The sequence below is a fragment of the Nasonia vitripennis genome, chromosome 1 (assembly GCF_009193385.2).
Source record: "Nasonia vitripennis strain AsymCx chromosome 1, Nvit_psr_1.1, whole genome shotgun sequence".
Classification (NCBI taxonomy): Eukaryota; Metazoa; Arthropoda; class Insecta; order Hymenoptera; family Pteromalidae; genus Nasonia; species Nasonia vitripennis.
Window position 1 is genome coordinate 6,037,940 of NC_045757.1, and position 18,097 is coordinate 6,056,036.

The window sequence follows — 18,097 nt, forward strand, 5'->3', positions numbered from 1 at the left end:
TCCTCGCGAGGGAGAGTGAGAGAGAGAGAGAGAGAGAGAGAGAGAGAGAGAGAGAGAGAGAGAGAGAGAAGAGAGTATTGCAGACGCGACGGCGCGCTCCTTGCGCCTGACAACCGAGACAATAGCCATCTACGTGCCAACTGCAGCGGGATGTAACGATGCCGTGTATTTGTATACGTCGCACCTCTCGCTTTGATGTCGATCGAAATTGCCGATCCACTGTCGCGCATCAGTCGAAAAAAATCAAGCTGAAGGATAAACATCTGGGCCGATATAATGACGGCGCGTCAATCGTGTTTCGCTTTTAGTATACACGCACACGGGGCTCTCGATAACGAGGCCGGTGTATAACGATTAGCCGTATCAAAGGATGCGCACAATTAACTTTATTAGGCTTTTACACGAATCCACTTTGACTGAAATTACAGCCGCCGTTGTTGTTGTTGTTTCCCTGCACACACACACGCACACACGCGCGCGCGAGAGAGATGGGGCGAATTAGATTTTCGAACGTATACACGCGCGCGTATGTGTATATACATTTTCTATCGATTGAGCATATCCACTGGCGCGAGATTCGTGCACATCGCGTGGCGCAAGTGTATGGATCGTCGTCGCAAAAGTTGCTGGCGCACACCTCTGAAATTTCCCCGCGTCTCTCTCTCTCTCTCTCTCTCCTAGAACACATACGTGAGTGAGAGAGAGAGAGAGAGAGAGGGACGTGTACGGCTGGATTGGCCGGAGGGCCCCTTTTGATGTTACCTATACACACTCCAAAGTGAGAGAATCTCACTCGCTCTCTCTCTCTCTGTTCAAAGGCGCGCGGGTCTACGTCATACATCGATGACCAATTATAACACGCTTTTGCCGATGAGCAGCCAGTCGGCCGGCAAAAAGACACCGAGGGGACACACACACACACGCGACGGGCGATGTGACCACCCTCTTTGTAAGACCAAAATAAATGCGCGAAAGGGCGGCTCTCTCGCTGTGTGTTTTTTTTTAACCGAACTCGCCTCTCCCTTTTCTCTGCTTTTTTCGGGCTTTGACGGAGCTTCGTCCGCTGCGCATGACGTGCATATAGTCTGCGATCGAGTTTGGAATCCGGCGATTTTCGGAAAACGAAAAGGAGAGAGAGGGACGCTGCAATTACACGACTGGGCTGTGTAAGCCCGGGCGACTTGGAATTAATTTCGCCTGTGCGGTGTGTCCTAATCTTTCGCCGGGAGAGATTAGAGCGAAAAATCGTGATCTCGTTTAGGCGAATCCACTCTGACCCGCTATACACTATACTGAGGATTAGTAAACAATCTTTGCTCGCGATTTCGTATGCATGACGCATGCGTGTATAACCGCGCGTCTCTCTCTCTCTCTCTCTCTCTCTCTCTCTCTCTTTCTCTCTCTCTCTCTCTGCAGTTCCCATATCGAAATTAGAATACGCGCGGATTTAGGAATTTCGAAGCCGACGTACATTTACATGTCAATGCGGGGTAATATAAATTACGGGCAATTACTCGAGAGCTCGTTTTATTTAGCGCCGCTGCAGCGAGGTATAATTCCTCGATTTAAATGCGCGCACGCTTCGGCATGCAATGACGAATTTTTCTTGCCCCCGTCGCAGTGCAATTAGTTTTTTTTACCCTCTGAATGCAGGCGATCGAATTCGTTATCTGTATGTATTTTGAATTTCCCGCCCATTTTTCTGTTTCAGAGAGATGCTGCACCTGCAATACCGTAACTTCGAGGGTGAGTCCGCTAAAGAATCTCACATTTCCATTGCTTGCGCCCCGCGGACAATTACACCTGCATCGGAGATCCGCGCCTATAACGATTCCGGCGTTATGGAGCCCCTTCGAATGCCCTCATTACCATTAGCCGTTTCTTTTTACACTGCACTATAGGCCCTTTAACTCTCAGTCCTCGCTCCGTGAGAGCTCGTGATCGTTTCTTTCGATCTCACGCGCTCTCTCGATTCCGCGAACTTTATCCGCCAACTTTTCCCCTTAACGCCCCTATCCTCTCTCTCCCTTTCTCTACCCGGCCGCGATGCAACAATGCGCGCAGCGAGTCTTATCGCGAAGAAAAAACTAATTTTACGCGGCGAGTTGTTTATTCCCGCGATTATTTCCAGCGATTCAAGAGCGTATTATTACACACGGAGAGAGCCGAGGGCCAAGTTTGCGCGCAACACACGCACGCGGCTCGAGAGATAGTAATTAGAGAAATATCGCTTAATAAACTTGCCGCGCTTATTGTGTACAGCACTCGCCCCGGCGCGAATATCGAAACTTGTCCGGCGGCGCGAGAGCAGCGCTGTACTATACACCCGACTCGGGATTATCGTGCGAGGGATTGAGATTTGCCGGTTGTTAAGCGCGAAAGTGCCTCCGCCGGAGGATTGTGTCTTCGGAGCCCGGCTCTTCGGCCGTTGAAATAGTAAGTAGGTACTCTCCGATCCTCCGCGGCGGAGCGTCTCCTGCTGCACTTTTCGCGAGATTCAAAACTGTATCCGAAAACAATATCCAGAAGCGATAGCCGCCGTGTGTATGTGGAAGAGGAGAGGAGGATGACACTGATTTAGACGCTATAAGTCAAGCTCGACGTGCAATTACCCCCCTCCGAGAGAGAGAGAGAGAGAGAGAGAGAGAGAGAGAGAGAGAGAGAGAGAGCTTCCTTCGCTCCCGCCGGGAGCCCCCGGCGTTGTTGTCACGACGCTCTGTTATACACACACACACACACACACACACACACACACAGAGGTCGAAGCTCGACTTTATTTTGACTGGCCTGGATTCGATTGCAGAGGCCATTCGAAAAGAGTCACCGGAAGACAGTGTAGCAGTGCGCGTCGTTACGCACAGCGTCCTAAATCCCGGGGATCGAGCGCTGCATCGCGAAAAAGGCAATGCAGGGCCGCCGCGCGGAGGGAGAATCTTCCGGAGCGAATCCTACGGCTGATGCCGCGGCGCTCTGCAGCCGGGGGCGGAATTGAATTTCCATGACGCGCCGGGACGACGACGCTCGATAGTGCAAGTGTGTGTGTGTGTGTGTGTGTGTCTGCCGAGTATACAGCGGAAGGGTATTACACGCATATATGTGCGCCGGTGCGGAGGAGAATTCCGGGGCTTTGATGACTCGGAGAATTACGACGCTGTTTATGGTTTGCTTCAACCCTCTCTCTCTCTCTCTCTCACGCTCTGATCATACTTGAAAATGTAATTTAAATTTCAAGAAGAGTCGGCTATCCCTTCCTATTTTTTTCTTCCCTCGGCCGCTGCAAGTACTCTCGGCTTCTTTTATTTAATCTCGGCGCGAGCGAGCTGCTCCGCACATTAATCTTCCAGCGGCGGCGGCGGCGCTTCCTCCTGAATATACGATTTTTCACCGGCGAGCTCGCGGCTATTAGCAACTCCTGACCGCTTGGCTGTGCTGCTCCTTTTCTCTCTCTCTCTCTCTCTCTCTCTCTCTCTCTCTCTCTCCTTCGCCCCGAATCGAACTCAATTTCCGAACGGAGAGAATCTCGGTGGACGTGCGGCGGGAGAAACAAAAGGGGTCGCGCAAAGTAAAGGCTTTGACCGGGACTCCGTATGTAAATACGCTCCGTGCCTTTTTCTCGAGACGCGCGCTGATGTTTCGGCTGCTTTTTTTTTGCTCTCGTGAGAGGCGTCTAGTAATAACATACGGGGGAGAGAGACGACGACGCGGCGGATCAATTATCCATAGGACAATCGGCCCTTTGCTTTCGCGCTCTCGCACCTCTTTTTGAGAGTGGAGAATAGGCAGGAAAGGGCGCGGACACGAGAGCGCTAGCTCGCTTGTTGTTTCTCCGCAGCTGAGCGTGCGCTAAAACGCCGCTATGAGAGCGAAAGAGAGAGGGGTATCACACGTAAAAAGGAATAGCGAGGAATAGCAGCTGACAGCCAATCAGAAGTAAGCGTTAAACGGACTTGTTGAACATGAAGGAATGAGTCCGTTTAAAGATTGCTTCTGATTGGCTGTCAGCTGCTGTTCCTCGGTGTACCTTTTTACGTGTGATAGTCCAGAGAGAGAGAGAGAGAGAGAGAGAGAGAGAGCGAGAGAGAGAGAGAGAGAGAGAGAGAGAGAGAGAGAGAGAGAGAGAGAGAGAGAGAGAGAGAGTTATTCGGACCGATCGTCGAGGGAGGGGGAGTCGCGAATCGTTTCAGTTTACGATACTGATGATGGTGCAGGTTGAATGATGGAAAAAAATTTAAACATGCGCTAGGAAATATTAGATATTGCCACTGAAAGAAAGATATCATTGCCGTAAACATGTACACACGTTAGGAGCAATGATTGCTAATATATTCGTGCACATCTTACAAATATTCTATACGAAACAAAAACAGTTTGTATGTATACTATAGATTTCTATAGTATAGGTACATACAAAATATTGCGGGAAATATCTGTATGTTAATAGTTAATATATGAATTTCATGGCTATCGTGCGTAGTGTTGCGAGCAGATGTCGTTTCTCTCGTACCGCCTAACCTCAAAATTCGTCATCCTCTTTTATACAAAAAATATTCTTAAGGGTTTATTTATCATGAATAATCAATAAATCATTAATAATAGAACAAAAGCAACTGAAAATACCTAAGGAAGCATGCAAAGTGCATTTGGAATGATATAATGTCAAAATTCAAAATTTTGTCTTTCATCGGCCTTTTGGGTCTAAATACCAGATCTGACAGTTCTAGAGATAAAATAATAAGTGTGATCCAACTGATTCAGCAGCCTTTGGAATTTCCAAAAAGGTATATGTCAATTATATCACTGTAAAGTTACTCAGCATTAATAAAATGTATACAAGTTGTTTTCTAATAATTTTTATCTGATTGCTTCATAAAGTCTATGAAAAATCGTAAAGGGCAGCCATATGTTAACTATTAACATACAGCTGTTTGACACATAACATAGCTACGTTAACTATTAACATACGTATTATTGGCTCAAATCGAACATGCCTATGTTAACAGTTAACATATATGTTTGCTGCAATGTTATTTTTCTCTCAGTGCGTTGTTTTTCGATTAAGAGTAGACCATGCACGATCCCAGCAGCGGGCCCTATGACAAAACAGTTTTGGCACAGTTACACACCTCTATACATGCATTCCTGGCGCAGATAACGATGTGAGAAATACAAAACTCACCATGCGCCACCTATTGTCGGAGACTCGAAGCAGAGGAGAAGAGTCTACCAGCACCAACCGATCCCCTTAGATTTACCATTTTCTCGTATCAACTCCCTCGCAAATGCAAAGCGTACTTACGTCAGCTCACCGAACTATTCCAGCCGCGCACTTTCTTATACAACACACCTCAAAAAACGTATACCTCATGACGAACTCGAGCCGCGAGTCAGTGAACGCACGCGTCAAAGGTCAGGCCGACACTGCGCTGTCGCGAGAGCCGCGTGCTCGCGGGAGCACCTATATGCTACACGGGAGCGGCCTTCCGCCAAAGAGCGAGCCTCCCAGTCGCAATAGAATGGAAGAGGCGCGGAAGGAAATGAGCGGGTAATCGCTGTATAGCGGGGAACCTTTTGTGCCATCTTCCTCCTCGAACCGCGTTACATTTTGCACGTCTATGGCATACGTATATAAAATCTATCGTATTCCCAAGCGAGCACGCGTCTTCTGCCCGTATCGGAAAAAAGCGTAAGTTGATCAACGACCGGAGGTGTATCGATTTAATCAAGCACGTCGCCGGGAAGCCGTTCCCTTCTCTGCATTTTCTTAGAAACCTCTTTCGCCGCTTAATTTGCTTACATACCCTCGCGAAAAATCGCTCGCCTTTTCGTTGTAATACAATTTTCACACACGCTCTCGATTTTACGAAAAATGGACCAATCGAGTTACCCCCCTCCCCCTCCCTCTCGTAACTTCGACAAACTGAGATTGTTTTTAAAACAGCCCGGGCGCGTAACAGTATTACACGCGGGGGCCGGCTCTGTACAGCCCGACAATTTCCGAGCTCGTGTGCCCGGTCAATTTTTCAAAAACAGCGCGTGCCAGCTCGCGCGCGGCAAAGCGAGCATGAAAAAAAAGGGGTAAAGGAGACACGCGCAAAATTTATGGTAATGCAGCGGCAGCCGGTGCGGACGACACGTGGCCCCTGCAGACTGACCGTTCCTTTCTTTTCTTCTCTCCGCAGTCTCTCTCTCTCTCTCTCTCTCTCTTTCTCTTTTTTGTCGTCTCGTCACTCGCGTGCGCGCACGTAATTGCCGTACGTACGCGCGCTTAAAGACGAGAGGGGCTTCGGCGCGATCGGCCGGAAAACCCACTGGAGGATATAGACCGGCTATTGCCCGCGAAATTGACTAATTGCGCGCTACCGCCTATTGGCCGGTGAATTTTCAAACAAAGCGTCAGATCTTACACTTTATTTATAACAATTTGTTATTTTTTTAAAATCAAAACAAACAGCAAGCTGGAACATAAATAATTCATTTTCCCAGGCACGCACACACACATACACACACGAGACTCGAAATCACATTACGACAGAGATGCGTATGTCGGTGCGGACTGAAAGTTCGTCCGGCGCGTCGACAATAGGCCGGACGCGAGTATAGCCCGTCTGATTCGCCGCTGCCGGGCGTAACGAGCCGAATCGCCGCGGATCATCGTATGAACCCATACGCGCGCGCTCACCAACTTCGGAGAGTCGTATTATATGCATACGCGTATACATATTCCGTACGCGCGAGAGCTGACTCGGAAGTGCATATGGAGGCTTGGCCCTTTTGTCCCCCTCCCCCTCATTATGAGACTCAATAACATTTTTCCCTTCGCTGTTTTCGATAAATTTTCGATCGGCCGTATATACGGACGCCCGCAACACGAAACGGGCGTACGAGTATACAGCGAGGCGCAAAGATAAAGGGAGAGCGACAAGCGCGGCTGTATACACGTATAGCAGTCGATAAACGGCCGGACAAAGTGGGCCATCGGCTTTTGCCCGATGTGTTCCGATGCAGAGAGCGAGCGAGTGGACGGCAAGATTGAGTTACGCTCGGCAAAAATCCTGCCGAGACGGAATTTCGGAAGTGTGTACGGACTGCGTTTTAGCTCCCTCTCTCTCTCTCTCTCTCTCTCTCTCTCTCTCTCTCTCTCTCTCTCTCTCTCTCTCGCGCGCGCGCGCGGGAGATAAAAGGCTTTGTTTTTGGAAAAGCAAGCACACGAACGCTCGGCGATGGTATCGATCGGCGCGAACGACGTTTCGTGCTTTAATTTCGAGCGATGCTGGCCAGATTGGCCTGTGTGCTGCTATGCTTTATTTATTATCGTTGATACGGCGCCAACGACGAGATTAGATTGGAGACAATTAGTCGCACTATTTGGCTACGCAGCAGTCAGTATTGAATCTTCTCTCTTCTGTGTAACATACTCTGAGTACTGTATCTATATCGTCGTCATGCACTTCTCCACTCGGCGCAGAGTTGCCTTGGTGATCCTCGTCATCGTCGTGTTGATCCTCATTTTTCTGGGCATCTTCCTGGCGTTAGGCAAGTATGGGTATCTCGAAATCTTGCGCAACGCAGGTTAAATAACAGACAAAGGTTGTCGTTCACAGGGAAAACGAAGCGAAGTAGAGAAGCCTCAGGAGTGATACCGCCGCCTCCTGATCCCAACAGACCCCATCACCCCTCGAGCCTACCGATCTTTAAAGGTCTGCTGGCGAACACAATCGATCACACGGTTTTACTGCTCGACCTGGAAAGCTGCGACTACGATCTGATGGTCGACGTGCACCCCTACGGCGTCACCGCTTTCGATTACTACCTCAACGAAAGCGTGTACTATGGTACCACCAAATCCATCGAGCCGATCAAGTGTACCACCGAGAGTGATGAGGAATTCATGAAAAAATCGAGGTGCTGGACCAAGACGGCTTTGGCCGTGGATTTCATCACTCAGAAGGTGTACGTGATCGACGGGGAGACCGAGCAGTTGAATCTGATGGATTTCAGGGGAGATCACCTCGCCATTCTCATGACGAATCTGGACCAACCAAAGGACGTCGTTCTCGATCCGCGTAGAAGTCTGATGTTTATGCTCCAAACGTCGTCGGTGAGTGTTTTGTTTACGTTTTTCCAGAAACCAGAGATACGATCGTGAAACGATTTCAGATACTCCAAGCGAACATGGACGGCACAGAGGTGAAAACTATTCTCGAAGACCCAGACCTCACAGCCATCACCCTGGACCATGATAATGCAAGAATTTACTACTCCAGCTCGTGTGCCATAAAAAGCGTGGACTACATCGACGACTGGATTTCACCTGTGCTGATAACGATGACAGACGACGAAGTATCGAGTCTGGCTGTTCTAGATAATCAGCTTTATTTCGTCGGTATCTTCGAGGAGTCAGGCCGCAGATCTCTCACCTCTTGCTCGATCGTCGGTAACACCTGCAAGAAGTTCCAGCACAATGTTATCGATCCATGGTTAGCTTCCAAAATTCAGAGCATAAAGGCCTACGACAATCGTAAACTTGTGCCGAGAAATCCGTGCGAGTGGATGAACGCCGAATGCGAACATCTATGCGTTTTGACCAACAGCCCGAGGAGTTACACCTGCATCTGCAGCCCCGGTTATCGGCTGAACAGTGATCAGAAGACGTGCACTCGTATTAAGAACTACTTGTTGTACATAGAAGATAACAAGATAAAGAGGAGCGTGTTGGAAGCCGGTGAACAATTTTTGAGAGCTGTGGACTCGAGCACTCTGATCGATGCTTCAGCTCTTAAGATGAAGAAGCTTATCAGCTTCGATTACAGTTTTGATGGCAATTTTTTGGTCTACACGGACTACTCCAACATGCACTACGCCGATTTGATAAACGGAACGACTTGGATGATCAAAGGAAGGGTGGATTGCGGTTTAATTCCTGCTATTGACTGGTTGTCCAACAATTTATACTATGCGAGAAATTGTCAAAGCCAAAACAGTCAATTGATGGTACGAAGTGTCAGCGAATTGTCAGCTTCCTTCGAGTCTGACAATTTTCTAGTGAAGTTCAGTGGGCATGTGGGTGCACTGGTTGTGCATCCGTTTCGAAATATGATTTTTTTCACCCAATACTCGAAAGAATTTGGCAAATACCTGCTGCACGCTATCCACACCAATGGAAGCAAATACAATTTTGGCCGAAACATCGCCGCTTACGAAACCGGATTGTGCATCGACTACGTTGACGGGAGACTCTACTGGCTGAGCGAGGATGCCAAGAAAATTTTCTATGCGAATTTTGACGTTTTCGAGCCGAAGGCAATTGATATTCCGATTATCAGCAATCCAAGAACTATCAGTGCGTTTAACGATTGGTTGTACATCAGTAATTTGACCGAGATTTGGCGCGTTAACAAGGAAACCGGCGGTGATGCAGCGAGAGCAGTGCCCGTTTCAACAAGTAAATTAAAAGTGATTCACGACGCAAAGGTGTTTCGTCGAGTTTTGCAACCGATCGATAAGCATCATCGACAAGGCGAGATAGCTGACGTCGACTTGAAACTTATTAAAAGATAAGTCTTTATCGGAGAAACTGAGGCAGTATCGCAGTGGTTTTTATTATTAATTGAAGTATTATTAGATATAATGCAACTATAACAACGAGTGTCTGAACTGACAATGTAAAAGTGAACTGTTATGGTTTTCTCGTGCAGTTTAAGATTTTTATAAAATTTATTGATCTAATTATAGAAATAGGTAACCATTGTGTCTACGGTGAGATAAAATTTCGATTTCTTATGAGAATAACAAATATAATAGCGGTAATCGCACTATATACATATATTACATACTATCAGTTTTTAGCATAAAGTTAAAAATATTTTTGTTATTTATTAATGATTTCTCGATAAATAAATTTGAGTGAATCAATATACTCTAGTACTGTACTTAAATTATTTGATTCTACGTTTTTATGTGGCTTGAGTATTTAAAATCTGATTAATAATCGTGGATATACTTGTCAAAAAATGACCTTACTGCTAAATTGAACCATGAAAAGGCTTGGTTATTGTTTTATCATGTTAATCGCGGTTATTATTTGTGTACACAAATAGCTTTCCCATGAAATCCACCAATGAAATTCTATAACTTAATTTGAGAATCAGTAATTTTAGTAAACCAGTAGTAAATACCTCCCAATATCGATGAAACCAACAAATTTTCAATATTTTATCGATTAATTATTTGATATTGCAATCGTAAGAATACCATGTATATTGTAAATCGTAATCAAAAGTTAGCGAATGTGAGGTAATCGAATGTAGTAGTCATTGTCAACGGCAATTACTCACCAATAGCTTAAAAAGTTAACCGTCTTTTTCAGTTCTACATCAAAGCGCTATTTGATTAAAAAACGTAGATAAGAATAATGAATTTATTAGGAGTCCATTTTTATAATGGATTTATTTGGGGCGATGACGCTCTTACCGAAGTATCTAAAATTCGCATTACATTGTATCATTGTATACTTATCAGCAAAGATTGTAGATATCAGATTACAGCCGCTTAAGACCATTCGAGCGTTTTATAGTCGGTCAGTGTCGACTCAACCGTTATTCTAGTATCTCACACCTGTAGTGAGTTGACACAATTCGTCATGAGTCTTCCGGAACTTTTTAAGTCCAAGATCTGTTGGGTCGTCACAGCTGTAGTTGTCTTAGCCATCGTCATTGGCTTGGCTGTTGGGCTTAGTAGATCATCAGCAGCATCAGGTGAGTAAATAAAACTAATTATCTGATGCTGAAGTATGAGTGGTAAATCGAAACCAAAGTGAACCTTCATTTGATAACAAATAATGAATCATCTACATCATCAGTAAAGGGTAGCCTGCTTGTGAAAACCAGAAGTCTAATGCAAGTACATGAACTGAATGACAATGAGTTTAGTACAATTGTGTATGAACCTGTCTACGGCATAGTAGCTTTTGATGCCTACCCAGAGAAAACTGTTTACTATACCACAACGAAGCCTAGTGGAGGGATTAATTCGTCTGCAAATGAGAAATATCCGCAAATCACGCAGTACACGACGAATTGGACGACAACTGCATTGGCGGTAGACTATGTCAACGACAAGTTGTTCGTACTGGACAGTGTAGATGCTTCATTATACGTGATGGACACCGAAGGAAAATATTACAAGACCATAACAAACAATCTCAAAAATCCCATCGACATAGTTTTGGATCCCTACGAGAGGCTTCTGTTTGTCTTGCAAGAATCATCCGTGAGTAAATAAATAAAATAGTATATACAGTTAAGTGAACAAAAGTAAACATTATCGATATTTTCAGATTCTTCAAATAGACGGTTTTTCTGTGACTGAAGTAGTAACGAAGTCTAATCTAAAAGCGCTGACGATCGACCGTTCGTCCAAGACTCTGTACTACAGTACTAGTGAATTCATTGAAAGTTACAACTACAGCTCTAAAGACCACACAACGGTGTTGCCTCGAAAGGTCGACATACCTAGTCTGGCAGCCATAGACAACATTTTGTTCTTTCTGGAAGTGACCAAGACAACGTCGAAGCCTCTGCCCTTAAGAACCATTTTAAAGTCGTGCCAATTGACTAATGGAATCTGTGGTGAGTTAAAGACGGAGTACAACGACGACACGTTGCAGTCGATAAAAAAGTTCGAGAAGGAGATACTCTCAAAGGCAAACCCATGCAACGAGAAGAACGGCGGCTGTGAGCATCTGTGCATCTTATTATCCGATAAGACAACCACATGCCTCTGCAACGAAGGCTGGAAGTTGAACAAAGACAATACTACTTGCACGAAAAATGCCTAAGTTACGAAGATCTGAACAATGTACTTTTACTCATTTGTGTGAAGTTAAGAAAAAATAAGTAGTTACACTGATTAATACTGTAAACAAATACTTAACATCAACCGTGTTCCTCGCATAGAAAACATCAAATTATGTACACGTTATAAGGTAGTGAGAGATTTCATTGATTGTTGTAGTTATTGTGTTATTAAATATGCTTGCAGAGATAAGATGAAAAAGTAATAGTCGAAAAATATTTAATATCCTCACCCGCTTCCCCTGGTCGTAGATAAGCCAATATTTCTCTAGTAAATCACATAAGCAAATGAATGAATTTTAAAATAATTTTCGAAAGCACAGCCTTTATACTCAATTAATTATGTAGTTGAGGCTTAGAAATAAGCGTTCTCGATCTTATCGATTGATTATTTGATATTGAATCCGCTAGAAGTGTTGCCTATTTTCATGAAATTTAACAGCTAATATAGCTTTAACTTAAACGTATTTTTAATTAAAAATCTTAATAGTGTTTATAGTACATTTATGTGGAGCGATGATGCTCCCCTCCCAAGAAACCTCATTCGCATTATATTAAATCATATGATTATCAGCAAATGCTTTAGATTAGATTACCGCCTCCCAGTTTCGAGCGTTTTATAGCTAGCCAGTGTCAAATCGGCCGTCATATAGTTTCTTACACCTATAGCGAGTAGGCACATTGCATTACGCATCTCTTTTCATCTTTAAACGCTAAGACTTTGTAGGGTATTGTGGTGATCGTATAAATTACAATGATCATTCTTGGCGTTGGTATTAGCATTTCTTATACGCCGACTACACTACCACCACGTAAGTAAATATTCTAATAATTAAATACAGAAAAGTGAACTGTAAGCCACAGGAAAAGTAAACCTTTGTGCAAGTGATGAAGGATTAACACTTACAGCGGAGGGTCATCTCGTGAAAACCAAAACCGATATTAAATTACTGTAAGATTCGATACGTATCCGGAATGTACTATTTTCTACACGACGACGTACACAGATTATGAAGAAATTCATTCATTCGTGCCACGCAAGTGTTTTAATGTTCCATTGCCTCCTAAGAACTGGACTAAAACCGCGCTAGCCGTGGACTATGCTAATGACAAGTTATACTTGCTGGACAGTGTAGCTGCATCGATTCACGTTATTGACACCCAAGGAAGATATTACACAACCCTAGCACGTGGGCTTATTAATAATATTATCGACATGGTTCTGGATCCTTACGAGAGAATTTTATTTATTTTTCAAGCGTATCTTCGTTCGCCTGTTTAACTGTAATACCTCGAATGGTTGGTATTGTGAGTCTGGCTTTTTTAGAGAATCATTTGTTTTATTTCGGTGTGACGCTGCCATGGTCTAATGAAATGAGTTTAAGATCATGTGGGTTGATAAAAGGCATCTGTCGTGATAAAAGCCAGCAGAGCTATGAGGATAATACGATGCAGTCAATAAAAAAGTTTGAGAAAGAAAAGCACTGGATAGAAAACCCGTGCTAACGGCGGCTCTGAGCACCTGTGCATCTTGTTACCCAAAGAGAAAATTACCTGTCTGTGTAACGAAGGCTGGAAGCTGAACAATAACAATCATAATTGTGCCAAAAAAGTGCTTCAATTTAGAAGATCTGACTAGAAAAGTTTAAGTTTAGTTTATAGAAGAAAGGAAAGTTATACTGATTTATACTGTAAACGAATAGTCTATATTGACCGTGTTCTCATAGAAAATATCAAATTATGTACACTTGATAAGACAGCGAGGTATTCACCAATTGATGTAGCGGCATAGTGTTAAAAATACATTTACATAAGAGATAAGATTAAAATCAATATCGACAAATTTTTAATATCCCGATTCGCTTTCACTAGCAGTTTGATTATCGGTTCTTCCAGTTTCTAATTTCATCAGCTCTGAAACCTCCTTATTTTTCAATTCATCCGAATTTTGTTTTCTCTGCAAAAGATTTTCCAACAGTTTTGCCCTGGAAGCCTACGACACAGATATTTTAAAATTAACTTTTTCCTGTATTCACGCATTTATATTACAATGAATTCATACCTTTGGATTCTCCTTCAAGTAGCCGATGAACGACTGAACGATATCAAAATGCACGATGTCCTTCCAGACCACATCCATGGTCTCGAGGTCCTCGGGTATATACTCGCAACGCAACCATTTACTGGACAATTCGTTCCGAAGTGGTACGAATCTCAAGTGCTTCGGCAGTGCGCTACCGAAAGCGAAAGTACACTTGGGTCGCTTTCTCATTTTTAGATCGGCACGGATCTGACGACGCGTTGACTCGAGTTCGCCGGCCTCACGACAACCGGTTGCCGCTACTACAGCCCCTGGTACCGTTGGCATTTCGCGTAATACCACCTATTTAATATATAGAATACGTTCCGAATGTCTTCATTAACGGCTTATGGCATCATCGAGTGCTCACCTGCATAGCCTTGCAAGCCTCAGCCATGAAATTGATCTCGAACATGTCCTTGAGGGTATCTTCGTCTATGACCTTGTCGCTGCCGCCAAGTTGTTTCATCCAGTCGCAGAAATCTTTGCAGATTCTGTCCATCACTCGGGCCGCTCGCATTTCCAGGGTCGCCTCGGGATCGTAGCCCCTCAAGTCTTCCTCGCGCAACGGACGCCATACAACCGCCTTTGTGAAAAAGAATCATTGAATAAAAAGTCAGAAGTTCCTCAAGAAGTTGCTTACCTTTCGCTGGGGTTTCTTCAGGAATAGGGCGTACGGGTTAACCAGCTGATTGTCGTCGAATCTGTTGCCTCTGAGAGTGTCTTGAGCCGTTGGCGGATGGACCTTGATATTTCAAAAACAAAGTTATTATCTGATGCATCAAAGTAGGCGACGATGATGATTACGTACGATAAGATCGAAAGTCAGTTCCGAAACATTGTCTGATTCATCGACAGAGCTGTCACCTCTAATTCTCGTCTTCTTGTTCCCGGATTTCTTGGCATACTTAGGCATGCCCAGTATAGGAGCGACCAGTTCATAGGAATTGGGCGGTAGGATACGCCTCAGCTGACGGGAATTGGTGAGTGGAGGCTGTTTGTGGGAGAATTCAAGGTTAGGATCAAAGGTAGAGGATTTAAGATATCGCCTGGAATCGCCCAGTGCTTTGAACAATTCTAAACCTAGTCTAAGTTGCTCCGCGTTCTCTTTGTTGTCGATGTTCTCGCACCTTTCCTCCATTCGTCGGACAAACTCTGCGCTAAGTTTCGTCATGAGCTCCGACGCACTGAAATCAGGATCTTGCTTTAGGTACTCCTTGATGACTCCGAATACGTCGTCAGCAGACATGATTGGCGGTGGAGGTGAAGCTGCTCTATGTATGAGAATAGCCTCGGCATAGGGCAATACCTCTTGTTTCTCAACCTTCGAGGAAGTCGTCTCAAGACTCATCTCCCCTTGTTCGGAATCTTCATTGTTGGACTCGTCGGAAAAGACCGTGAGGTCGAAGGTAGTCTTGGCTCTTTTCAGTGTCTTCTTTGCCTTCTTCCTTTCCACTAGAGTAACTCCTTCCATCATCTTCTCCGACATAGTTTTCATCCTCACAAGTTTATTCTTCTTGACTTTTTTCACCTTTTTTGGCTTGGTTTCCGAGACCGTTTGTGGCTCTTGCTGGATTGCATTCTTCCCCAAGATTTTACCAGCTACTGGTTCCTCGTCATCGCTATCACTTGCGCTAGCTTCGCTGGACTTTGCCGTCATGGCAGCAGCTCTGGCACGTAGAGTTTGAAACTTTTTCTGCTTTAACGCACGTAAAGGGTCGAAACTTTTACGCCAGACAACTGGTGCATGGCACGGAGCCATGTACTTGGAGTTTGGAAGTTTGTCCTCCTCCTGAAGACGAGACTCTTCGGAATCAGAGCTTTGGTTACTGGGTGTTGAGGTTCTCGAACGGTCGGTTGACTGCAAGGACGTGGACCGGTCTTTCAATTGCAGCTGTTCCTTGTGCAACTGCGTCGTTGCGTCCGTTGATGTCGGTGATTCAACGTTGGTCTTAAGAACGGGTAGGAGATTTCGATTGTTAAAAGACACTCGTGGCAGCTCCTTTGAACCATTTTTCATCTCTGCATCGGTCTCCGGTGAAAATTCGAATTCTGGAAATTCGAAAAGATCGTCGTCCGTGTCCAAGCCTGACTCAGCTCTTAGAATCTCGAGTGTGGAACTGCTGCTGGAGCTAGGTTCCTGAAATTCTGGAGGATTTTCGACAACAGATTTGAGAGTAGCGAGCGGCAACTCGCGTTTGGCCTTATCAGGACTTCTGAACGGCTTGTATAGACAAGCGTGGCACTTGTCAACGTAGGCTCTGTGGAAAACTTTGGTCTTTGGGATTTCGTGTAGAATGTCGGAAGCATCGACGGCTATAACGTAGTTTTCAAAATCTACGCTCGATCCGGAAGTACTGCGCGACGAGGTATACACTGTTATCGAGGTAGGCTCGTCAGTCACAGATTTGTCTCGCTGTTCGAGGTTTAAAAACTTCGATGCGGTGTCTTTCAACCTCCTGCGAATTTCTTTGAAATCCAGGGACTCGTCAGCTTTTTTGGGACGTCTCTTGATTTTGGGCTGAGCAGTTTGAAATTTCGTCGATTCTTCAGACGGTGTAGACGATTTTCCACTAGTGATATCGACGTCGACCTTGAATTCCATGTGTTTGTTCTTCGTTATCACCTCCAAGGCCTTGTAGGCATATTCTTTATCGTAATCTGCTAGACTCTTATCAACTTTTACCTCTAAATCCACGATATTGGGAACCACCGCTTCTTTCATCTCGCTCACTTTTTCATTTTCGTCAATACTCTCACTTTTGAAACTCAAACTCTTCTTCTCAGTCCTCAAGCTTCTCTTCGCGATCAACAATTCCTCCTCGGGCATCAACGAGATATCTCTCGACTCGACCTCGTTGTCATCCTCGTCGCAAGAGTCAACGAACGAAAGCTTTCTAAAGCTAGGATGCGAGCTGACGAAGCTCAAATTTGGCACTCTCAGAAAGTCTCTCTTGGCACTCGATTCATCCTCAGCCTGAGCTTTCGGAGTCTCCTCTCCGGAATCAAAGGATTCCCGAGTGCCAACGGAGCTGTCAGTAGACACGGCTTTGGCGAAGCTCGGCAACAGACTCGCCGTGCCGAGTTTCGGAGCTTTCACGAGCTTTCGTCCCTGAGTATGATCTCTCACGGATCTCAGACTGCTCCTCGAGGACGATGCCGAGGTAAACTTGCTTCGAGCTATCGTTCGATGTCTTTCGCACTCGGATACATCGGGTAGCTTTGGAACTGAGCTTTTCGGTCTCTGCAGGTACCTCGAGATCTCGTCGTCGAATATCTTGACGCTCGCGACGTTCTTGTGCCGCGGACAGGACTCTTTCGAGTATATTTGCACGGCGTCTTTCGCCTCGGGAGGCTTTCGCTTGCGAGGCGTCAAAGGCGGCAATCGGAGCTTTCTATCGGTTGCAATTAAATTCTCCTCTGGCTTGCGCATGGGCGAAGGAGGCGATATCTTAAATTTTATGTCATCGGGACGTTGGTGTTGGGTTATGGAGGGCGTTGAGGGCTCGGGGAGAGGGGAGGGATAAGGATCTCTTACTCTTTTATACTTCTTCTCGATCTCCGCGCAAACTCCGTTCCAGTATGACTTCGAACTCGTGATTGGAAGCTCCCATCTGGAGAATATTACGGTCGATTGGAAAAGGAGCTATTTTCCGAATTATTTTTTTCAGAGCGTACTTTAACTTACTTGGTTAGCTTTACGGCTTTCAGCCGATTCCTCGTGGTTCCATGACAGACGGATCTCTTGATCGTCGACAAATCACACATTTTCACTAGTTTTTACTCGAAGATAGAACGTACTAGAACTCGAAGCGCAAGTTTGTTTATCACCGTGTCGACGCACTCGAAATTTTTAACCTCTCCGACATGCTGATTTTGACAGACAAATGTTTATCCCTGACTCACCCGAGCATTCCGTCGCACTACATCGGCATTTTCAAGTCCCAGGTGATATCGACCAAACGAACTTACGAATTCCACTTCTCCCACCGATTCCGTATTGCAAGCAGTTTACATTTTCGGTGATTGAATTCATCATCGACTCAATTATCTATGTCGAAAAGTTAACTTTTTCAAACAATGGACAATAACAAGAACAATGATTTTCTCGGGCTATGCCTAAAGCTTCTTATCGCGCTTTAGAAGGTCGTGAAGTTGCTGCTAG

At 45.1% G+C, this 18,097-nt stretch overlaps 3 protein-coding genes across 3 annotated transcripts; 2 read left to right on the forward strand and 1 right to left on the reverse strand.

The window, feature by feature from the left end:
- The first annotated feature begins 7,403 nt into the window (after positions 1-7,403).
- On the forward strand, positions 7,404-9,917 carry LOC100680271 (low-density lipoprotein receptor-related protein 2-like). Its single transcript, XM_031922336.2, has 2 exons — positions 7,404-8,098; positions 8,158-9,917. Exons 1-2 carry the CDS (start codon positions 7,766-7,768, stop codon positions 9,556-9,558), a joined length of 1,734 nt encoding a protein of 577 aa, XP_031778196.1. The 5' UTR covers positions 7,404-7,765; the 3' UTR covers positions 9,559-9,917.
- Positions 9,918-10,513: 596 nt separating this feature from the next.
- On the forward strand, positions 10,514-12,058 carry LOC107982217 (low-density lipoprotein receptor-related protein 2-like). Its single transcript, XM_016990255.3, has 3 exons — positions 10,514-10,754; positions 10,859-11,268; positions 11,336-12,058. The coding sequence occupies exons 1-3, from the start codon at positions 10,640-10,642 to the stop codon at positions 11,834-11,836; spliced, it is 1,026 nt and encodes a 341-aa protein (XP_016845744.1). The 5' UTR covers positions 10,514-10,639; the 3' UTR covers positions 11,837-12,058.
- A 1,850-nt stretch (positions 12,059-13,908) lies between these two features.
- LOC100121292 lies at positions 13,909-17,700 on the reverse strand. The gene is made up of 5 exons (XM_031922105.1): positions 17,621-17,700; positions 14,744-17,546; positions 14,576-14,677; positions 14,303-14,518; positions 13,909-14,235 (listed from the first exon to the last, which is right to left on the reverse strand). The coding sequence occupies exons 1-5, from the start codon at positions 17,698-17,700 to the stop codon at positions 13,909-13,911; spliced, it is 3,528 nt and encodes a 1,175-aa protein (XP_031777965.1).
- Between the last annotated feature and the right edge of the window lie 397 nt (positions 17,701-18,097).

Excerpts from the sequence above, each read along its gene's own strand:
- LOC100121292 (XM_031922105.1), bottom strand. The coding sequence starts at position 17,700 with ATGTGTGATTTGTCGACGATCAAGAGATCCGTCTGTCATGGAACCACG. Across the intron at positions 17,547-17,620 it reads AAAGCCGTAAAGCTAACCAA|ATGGGAGCTTCCAATCACGA; the intron begins GTAAGTTAAAGT and ends AATATTCTCCAG. Across the intron at positions 14,236-14,302 it reads AGGCTTGCAAGGCTATGCAG|GTGGTATTACGCGAAATGCC; the intron begins GTGAGCACTCGA and ends TATATTAAATAG.
- LOC100680271 (XM_031922336.2), top strand. The coding sequence starts at position 7,766 with ATGGTCGACGTGCACCCCTACGGCGTCACCGCTTTCGATTACTACCTC. Across the intron at positions 8,099-8,157 it reads TTATGCTCCAAACGTCGTCG|ATACTCCAAGCGAACATGGA; the intron begins GTGAGTGTTTTG and ends AAACGATTTCAG.
- LOC107982217 (XM_016990255.3), top strand. The coding sequence starts at position 10,640 with ATGAGTCTTCCGGAACTTTTTAAGTCCAAGATCTGTTGGGTCGTCACA. Across the intron at positions 10,755-10,858 it reads TAGATCATCAGCAGCATCAG|TAAAGGGTAGCCTGCTTGTG; the intron begins GTGAGTAAATAA and ends CTACATCATCAG. Across the intron at positions 11,269-11,335 it reads TTGTCTTGCAAGAATCATCC|ATTCTTCAAATAGACGGTTT; the intron begins GTGAGTAAATAA and ends CGATATTTTCAG.